General features: G+C 40.6%; 2 protein-coding genes across 2 annotated transcripts in view; one reads left to right on the plus strand and one right to left on the minus strand.

Moving 5' to 3' along the window:
- Positions 1 to 3,307: 3,307 nt before the first annotated feature.
- Positions 3,308 to 4,415, plus strand: LOC117472592. Its single transcript, XM_034117890.1, has 2 exons — positions 3,308 to 3,809; positions 4,035 to 4,415. The coding sequence occupies exons 1-2, from the start codon at positions 3,369 to 3,371 to the stop codon at positions 4,413 to 4,415; spliced, it is 822 nt and encodes a 273-aa protein (XP_033973781.1). The 5' UTR covers positions 3,308 to 3,368.
- A 3,663-nt stretch (positions 4,416 to 8,078) lies between these two features.
- The window catches only part of LOC117473030 (long-chain-fatty-acid--CoA ligase ACSBG2-like), a 9,290-nt gene continuing 8,414 nt past the window's right edge, over positions 8,079 to 8,954 (minus strand). The window contains exons 6-7 of the mRNA XM_034118501.1: positions 8,375 to 8,542; positions 8,079 to 8,290 (exon numbers count right to left, since the gene is read on the minus strand). Of these exons, the coding sequence (XP_033974392.1) occupies positions 8,105 to 8,290; positions 8,375 to 8,542 (354 nt within the window). The 3' untranslated portion in view covers positions 8,079 to 8,104. The remainder of the gene's footprint in view (positions 8,291 to 8,374; positions 8,543 to 8,954) is intronic.

An 8,954-nucleotide genomic window follows, 5' to 3' on the forward strand; every position in this document is an offset into this window, starting at 1 on the left:
TGTGGCTTTTTTGGCAGTTTAAGAAAGGTGTGCGGCTGCTGCTGTGAGGAAATATCTGCCTGAAATTACAATGGGCTTTAATGGAGACATGTTGAACGTTTTTGTCACTTCATGCCCTCAAGAGGCATTTTGTTTAATTATTTTGCTTAATTATTTGTCATTTTTCAAGCTACGAGATGTTTTCCTACGTTTCTCATGACAAATTATGTCTGAGGAGTGTAGGGTTTGGGAATTATGGCAGGTTTAAAACATTTTTTTTGGGAGAATTTCAAGCACTCTTCCACTCTGTTTTGAGATCAAAGCACTCTAGACTTAACGAGCTGCTCCATCCACACTAATGTTAAAATCTGAAGAAAGCCTCTTTACCAAGCTCCAAACTAAGTTAAATATATCAAGAAGTGTAAAAGATATGAAGAATCTGAATAACAAGTTTTATAGCTGAAGGTGTTGTGATCATTTGAAAGTTGGAATGAAGTGTCTAGCTGAAATTATGTGGAAGGAGAAGCATTTGGCGCAAAGTGTAGGAAAAGAGGATTTGAAGGCATCTCCCATTGACTTCAATGTTAAAAAAAAGAGTTTAAAAAGCTGAATATTTCAAAAAGTATAAAATATTTTTAAAAAGTTGAAGGTTTCCCATCGATTCCTGAACAGGCTGAATAGTTTAATATTTGAATGGTTTCTGTAGCTGAAAATAAGCTGAAGTTATGGAGAGCTAAAGTATTGGCTGAAATAATAATAATAACTAGAAAATGCATTTCCTGCAGAAAATGCGTGCGAATGCTGTAAACTGTGAACATTTGTGGCTGAATTTAGCTGAAAATGCAGGAAAAGCTGAATATGTTATTAGCTGAATGGTAGCTGCTTTTAGCTACAAAGACCAAGTCAGTGTGTTGCTGAACTTAGCAGAGAAATGCAGAAAAGATAAATGATTTGAATCAAATTGTTACAGCTCAAATGCATTGCAATGACTTCCATGTTAAAAAAAAAGACTTTAAAAAGCTGAATATTTTAAAAAGTATAACATATTTTGAAAAAGTTGAAAGTTTCCCATCATGTGCTGAAAAGGCTGAATAGTTTGATATTTGAATGGTTCCTGCAGCTGGAATTAGGCTGAAGGAGTTAAATAAAGATATTACATGTAAGTAGTAGTGAAGGAAACACCTGTGTGTGTAAGCCCAGAGATCAAAGGTTACCATGGTGACGACATTATCAAAATACCTGTTTACGTCTGTCTGTCTGTCTGTGGCCCCGGCCCCACGGGAACGCATACGGCAAAACGCATAGGATTAACGCAAACGCAATCGCCAAAAAGCTTCCGTCCACACGCAATATACACCGGATAGTGTCTGCCCACACGAGACAGCTCTTTTTTGATCCAACCGCTGGAACAGCTGCAGTACATATGCCGAGCCTGTACGTGGCGCTGTAACTTCCTCCACAAAAGCAGCAACTTCCTCCACAAAAGCAGCGAAGAAGAATGGTTGTCATGGTTGCACTTCTGTTTATTCTCCACGGTGGGGGCCGAGGGAACCGGGCAGAGTTTTTCGCCGGTCAACGTGTGTTAAAGTTGAAATCTTCCGGACAAAATTATAAAAGTGCCGGTCAAAGGTCTTCTTTGATATTTATTGAGCTTTAAAACAAATGAATAACGACTCTATATAATGATATATAATAATAAAATATACGGAGCCTCTCTTTTTCCTCCCTCTCTTCTGACAGCTTCAGTGTCTGTCTCATGCAGCAGCTGATCCAGTAATGATGACTCAACAGTAAAAATAAACATATTTATAACTAGTTTAGGTAGTTTGAGAGGTAATTAAAATAGCTAAGGGTGATGATCTGACTTGAAGTGTGTGTTTTGCTCCCGCTGCATCACAGCGGGAGGAGCTGCGTGTCTCCGTCCTGTCAGATTAGACTTCACTCGCGTTTATGTCCATATCGAGATAAAGATAAATAATAATCTGAATTCAGTGTGCAGTGTACTTTTGCGGGGGTGAGCAGCAGAGGGGGGGGGGAGGCGGGGCTATTGCGTCGTCATTATCACAAAATGATCGTATAGAGGCGATCACACGGAGCCGTTGGACCCCCCAGAGCGCTCCATTCCCAGATCTATCCACCTTTGGACCCGTTGTCGTTTGCGGGGTCCATTTCTATCGTTTCGTTACGGCCTCGTGTGGCAAAAAGGGCTATACGCAAGAGAAATATGCGGATACAACCCGTTTTCGTTCCCGTGGGGCCGGGGCCTGTGTCTCTGTCTGTCTGTGGGCATGTCTGCTCTGATTAGATGCTGCTTGTAGCTACAAAAACCAAGTATGTGTGTTGCTGAACTTAGCGGAGAAATGCTGAAAAGTGAAATGATTTGAATCAAAATTGTTACAGCTCAAATGCATTGCAGAGTAGGAAAAATAGTGAAGAAGCTTAATATTTAAAAGAAAAGGTTTAAAAAAGGTATAAACAACAACATTGATAGCCTCAATGTCCTGAAATAGCTGAATAAGTTAATAGTTGAATGGTTTCTGCAGCTAAAATTAGGCTGAAGGAGTTAAATATCAGATATAAGTAGTATGAAGTCTCCATCGGACAGAAAATAATAGGCTGAGACAGTCTGTTAAAGTCCAGTCTGTCAGTGTTGTTTCTGTTCCTGAGCACCTACTCATAACACCCAATCATAACACCTGTGTGTGTGTCCAGAGATCAAAGACAACCAACTGCATCACTGAGTCCCATAAGAATGCATTGAGGAGTATATCTGACAATTTTGTCACCAGAGAGAGAGAGAGAGAGAGCTGAACTGACAGTTGGAGTGATGACATCATCGTGTTCAAACACAGGTGTTGATAGTTGCGCCAACGAGCTATGTATAGATCAAAGGCTTCATTGTTTTGAATGAGAGATGAACCTCTTACATGTGAACGTTTTGTGGAAGAACGATAACAGATATCTGTGAAATTTCAAAACGTGAAGCATGTCAAGGAAGTTGAGTATCTGAAGTGTAATTTTTGTTTACTTTCGGGTTAATAATGTGGCTTTTTTGGCAGTTTAAGAAAGGTGTGCGGCTGCTGCTGTGAGGAAATATCTGCCTGAAATTACAATGGGCTTTAGGCCCCACTCACACGAGGCCGTTTGCGTTTTATGCACAGTATTCGTATTCAAAAAAGTCTTCCGTTCACATGCATTTGTTTCATTTAACGTGTCTGTTCAAACGAGGCCGCTGGAAACTCTGTAGTACATATGCTGGGACTGTAAGTGGCGCTGTACTTCCACACGAGACCGCTCGAAAGCTGTAGTACATATGGCGGGACTGTAAGTGGCGCTGTAACTTCCGCCACAAAATACACCAAAAGCAGCGAGTATAAGATCCCCCCCGGATGTGTGTGAGGCACAAACAAAACAAACAAACGAAGATGGCTGTTATTCGCGCAAGAAAGGAGCTATTTTCGTGGTCCGACGACGAGGTGGAACTTCTTTTAAGTGTAACACTTGAGTATAAGACGACAAAAATACAGGATAATGTAGACTGGGAGTCCTGCAAGCCTAAATATACGGAGATAGCCGACTTATTTCAGGCGCAATATCCGAGGACCCCGACTGAAAAAGATTTCCCTCACGAGAAGAACACAATTTCACAGGGCCAGCTTACAGCGAAACTAAAACAGGTACAAGGGGACTTGTTCGACATGGAAGAGTCGTCGCCCGGACCAAGTTCCTACCCGAGTTTGGAGCATTCCACGGATTTGCCAGAGTCGAGTAGATCCAACGGAACTCTGCCAACTGCTGCGGTTGTGAGTCATCGCAGGGATCTGCTCCAGGTATGTTCATGATTTCAATCTTAAAGGGCTTGCTATATACTATGATGCAGTACCTTCCACTGAAAAACTGAACCGGTTTAAGCTTGGTAAAATTAGAAAGTATTTAGAGCTGTTTTATTTGTAAAATGTATTGAGAGCTATTTCACAACATGCCTTTTGTGTTCTGTTATCTGGTGGCTATGGTCCTATTGTGTATTAATTCAAACTTTCTCTGGTTTATTATAGGCACGGCTGGACGGCCACAGAAGTGACCGCATGAAGAGGAAGCTTCCAGCGGAACATGCGGTGCAGGAAGAGCTGCGATTAAAAAGCCGGATGTTGGACTTAATGGAGGAAGCAACCAGCCGCAGCGCAGCCAGCATGGATCGTATGAACAACACCATGGACAACATTAATGTGACTGTACAGAATGGCCTTTCCCTGATGAGCCAGTTCATGCAAGTTCATACTAACAACAGTGGATATGGACACTTCCAGGTGCCCTCATACCCACCCCGAAGGCCACACACGGCCACACCAAGATTAAACCCCTCTGTACCACACACCCCACAGCAACAATCTCCTCCATATTCATTCAGGCGGTCACTGGATGAGGAGGAGCAGTAAAGCAGTGAGCTTCTTTTTTTTTCACAGCACTTTTTGGTCAAAGGAAGTCTGTAAACATTTTTATTTTTAACTCCACCAGACTTTGTACAAATGGAGAATCACTTTTTTTTTAAGCCTTTTTTTTTTAGCTAGCAAAGGTATTTTTTTCCCTTTTACTGTGTACACATTTATAAATAATGTTATTAATAAAAAACTTTATTAAAATAAAAGAACAGTCTTGTCTTTCATGTAAGGGTCAATGTACTCCGCAAGCACTCTCCTCACTCTCTTTCCTTCTCCCTCATTACAGTCAGTGAGATATCTATATCAGTGTGTGGGAGGCTGTAAGTCCTTTTCACCTTGTAAACCTAATTTTGACTAAATACACCACATTTATGAAAAGTAACCCCCCCCCTAGTGTCAAATATCTGAACTGTGATATGTCACATTGGGCCTTAATGGTAAAGCCCAAACTATTGTTAGGCATATATTATAGTCTCAGATATATAAAAAACATGTCTATGAAGTGTTTTGCTCAAAATACCAAAAAAATTACCCATTATAGCCTCATTCCCTTCTATTTCATCTCTGGAATCAATATGATCAGTATTATGCATTTCACAAAGAAAGTTTGCATTATGATTTTTATGAATTGTATAAATTCAACTTTGATTCAACATTTGCTTATATTACTTTTACTGAAAATCCTCAAATATTGGTTAAAATACTATTTAGAGAAGGGAAGGTAACACAATCTTAACAGGTTAATATAATAGTTTTTTTACTACAGTGTATGTACTATGTTTCGCTAGTGGCCAATACAGTCTGAAAATACCATATAAAAATGTACGGTTCTTTTACTATATGTGTAAATAAATACGGTACAAAATATATATGGACAACCTGACTCGGTAGAATGGGCCATATAACTTCATTCATGAGGATGATGACATTTGTTGCACATTAAGTTCAAAGAAAGTCTGGAAGTGGTTGCAGCCAATTTTATTTTTAGTTTCACACTTTTGACATTGGAGAATCACATAGTTATTTGCTTAGTTTCACACATGTGACATGCATTAAAAAGTACTAAAAACAGTTAGGATATAATACAAAAAATCCTGTAACAGTCCTCAGATTTAGCAGCCAGGTACATATACCTAGCCAGGTATATGAATATTGTACAGCAGCCTGTCGCTGAAGGAGCTGCATAGTGAGGACAGGGAATGTAACAAAGAATGTTTATCACATCTTAATAAACACCTTTAAAAAAAATGTACAGTCTATGTACATACATGGTATGGCCTCCTCTTCGTCCACAATCTGTTTTTTCAGAGCAGGGATCTTTCCAGTTTTTAAGTACATGTTTAGCTTGGAATTAGCAAAGACCCGTGCATCATGCACACTCCCAGGCCACTTTACCACGACATCCATGAATCGGTACCTGTAATCACAGACAGCCTGTACATTAAAGGAATATTTTCCTTTCCTGTTGATGTAACTAGTGGAGTCGTTAGATGGCTGCTTGATTTCGATGTGGGTTCCGTCCACTGCTCCTAAACATTGTGGCATGCCATGTGTACAATGGAACCCCTCAACCAGATCCGCGGTCTCGGGCTCAGTAAAAGGCAGCTTGATGTATTTTGGACCCAGGTGGATGGTGATCGCTCTGCATGTCTCCCTAATAATGAGGGACAAAGACGGGCGGGAAACTCCGAAGGCGTTAGCAGTCTTCCGTAGCCTTCCCTCGTCGCTCAGGTAATAAAGAACCGCAGCAACCCTTTTCAGTGGATCAATTGGCGCCCTCATGTTTGTAGTTTTCTTCTCGATATATGGGCGCAGTTCTTCAGTCAGGGCAACGACAGAGGCTTTGGACATGCGGAAGTTCTCCCTCCATTCATCGTCCACGACAACGCCATTGACAAAATTGTCCCACCAACTGCTAGTTCTGCCCGGTCTTACCCAAAACTTTCTCCTGGTCGCCCTTCTGGTTGTTCTCCGCGGTGGATTTAGCCACATGTCGTGTATGTGGTTCTTCATGTCCACTAGTTGCTTGTGGTTGTCGTAGAAGCACCGTAGTTGTAGCACTAACATATTAATCATGGTCAGTAGCGTCTGGAGCACAACAGCAACCCTGTGATCCGCCATTCTTGTTGTTGTTGTTGTAGAAACAAATCAGCAATGAGGCGGGGGAGAGGTGGGAAGAGGTGCGAAGAGGCGGGGCTGTCGTTATTTTTTCAGGCAATATTCGTATAGAGGCGATTAAACGGACTCGGTTGACCCCCCAGAGCGTTTCGTTTGCAAATCTATCCACCTTGGGACCCGTTATCGTTTGTGTGGTCAGTTTCTATCGGCCTCGTCTAAATAATAGGGCTATACGCACGCGAAACTATGCAGATACAAGCCGTTTTATCCTCGTCTAAACGGCGCCTTAATGGAGACATGTTGAACGTTTTTGTCACTTCATGCCCTCAAGAGGCATTTTGTTTAATTATTTTGCTTAATTATTTTTCATTTTTCAAGCTACAAGATGTTTTCCTACATTTCTCATGAAAAATTATGTCTGAGGAGTGTAGGGTTTGGGAATTATGGCAGGTTTAAAACATTTTTTTGGGGAGAATTTCAAGCACTCTTCCACTCTGTTTTGAGATCAAAGCACTCTAGACTTAACGAGCTGCTCCATCCACACTAATGTTAAAATCTGAAGAAAGCCTCTTTACCAAGCTCCAAACTAAGTTAAATATCTCAAGAAGTGTAAAAGATATGAAGAATCTGAATAACAAGTGTTATAGCTGAAGGTATTGTGATCATTTGAAAGTTGGAATGAAGTGTCTAGCTGAAATTATGTGGAAGGGGAAGCATTTGGCGCAAAGTGTAGGAAAAGAGGATTTGAAGGCATCTCCCATTGACTTCAATGTTAAAAAAAAGAGTTTAAAAAGCTGAATATTTTAAAAAGTATAAAATATTTTTAAAAAGTTGAAGGTTTCCAATTGATTCCTAAACAGGCTGAATAGTTTGATATTTGAATGGTTTCTGTAGCTGAAAGTAAGCTGAAGTTATGGAGAGCCAAAGTATGGTTGAAATAATAATAATAATAAGGGGAAGAATAAAGAAATTGAAGTACTATAGTGGAATGCTGTAAACAGCATTCGCACTAATAAGGGGAAGAATAAAGATTCGAAGAACTATAGTGGAATGCTGTAAACAGCATTCGCACTAATAAGGGGAAGAATAAAGATTCGAAGAACTATAGTGGAATGCTGTAAACAGCATTCGCACTAATAAGGGGAAGAATAAAGATTCGAAGAACTATAGTGGAATGCTGTAAACAGCATTCGCACTAATAAAGATTTGAAGTACTATAGTGGAATGCTGTGGCACAGCATTCGCACTAATAAGCGGAAAGAATAAAGATTTGAAGTACTATAGTGGAATGCTGTGGCACAGCATTCGCACTAACTATGCCTCACTCCTAATACCTAAACAAAATAATACAAATATTGCAGCTGCAAAGGTCCGATGACATAATTTTGCATGATCATTAGCCATGTGCTGCTGTTTGGTGCTAGTGTGTATTTTCTAAGCTATGGGCCATCAGAATAAAAACGATTTGTTACATGAAAAATGGGCTTTCGATCCAATTGGAAATCTTTCAGATCATTTGGATTTCCGAAAAATGGCATGGCACCAATGAAACAATCTTTGTCTCGTTCTTACCCGTTCATGACACTGTAGTTGTACTGCAGGCCTATGGACTTGGCCCAGCCTGCCACTGCGCTCCTCATTGGGGATGCCTTGGCACCGGCAGCTTTCATCTTCTCCTGCATCTTCTCCCACACACGAGGAACTCCCAGGAAACAAGTGGGACGAGCCTCCTTCAGTGTGTCTACTAAGGAGCCCTGGGAAAAAGGAATGGAGATTATAGTCAAGATAGAAAACCTTCATTATAACTCCATGTTTTATACAGCTGTAGGTTTCCATACCTTGAGAGCATCTGGATCTGCGAAGTATGTTGTCATGGCAAAACCAGCACATATCCACATGTCAATTAGCTGGGCTGCCACATGGCTGAGCGGCAGGTAGCTGACCACCACCTCCTCACCGCACTTAAGACCGGCCATGGGAGCTGCCCTACGGGCTGTCCATGTCAGCTGCAGATTAAAGAGAAAGGTAGGAGTCATCAGAGAGTCAGATTCATCAGAGTCATTAGTGCGAATGCTGTTTACAGCATTCCACTATAGTTCTTTAAATCTTTATTAGTGCGAATGCTGTTTACAGCATTCCACTATAGTACTTCAAATCTTTATTAGTGCAAATGCTGTTTACAGCATTCCACTATAGTTCTTCAAATCTTTATTCTTATTTCAGCCAATACTTTGGCTCTCCATAACTTCAGCTTATTTTCAGCTACAGAAACCATTCAAATATTAAACTATTCAGCCTTTGCAGGAATCGATGGGAAACCTTCAACTTTTAAAAAATATGTTATACTTTTTGAAATATTCAGCTTTTTAAACTCTTTTTTTAACATGGAAGTCAATGGGAGGAGCCTTCAAATCCTCT

The sequence above is a fragment of the Trematomus bernacchii genome, unplaced genomic scaffold (genome assembly GCF_902827165.1).
Source record: "Trematomus bernacchii unplaced genomic scaffold, fTreBer1.1, whole genome shotgun sequence".
NCBI classification, from domain to species: domain Eukaryota; kingdom Metazoa; phylum Chordata; class Actinopteri; order Perciformes; family Nototheniidae; genus Trematomus; species Trematomus bernacchii.

Excerpts from the sequence above, each read along its gene's own strand:
- LOC117472592 (XM_034117890.1), top strand. The coding sequence starts at position 3,369 with ATGTGTGTGAGGCACAAACAAAACAAACAAACGAAGATGGCTGTTATT. Across the intron at positions 3,810-4,034 it reads ATCGCAGGGATCTGCTCCAG|GCACGGCTGGACGGCCACAG; the intron begins GTATGTTCATGA and ends GGTTTATTATAG.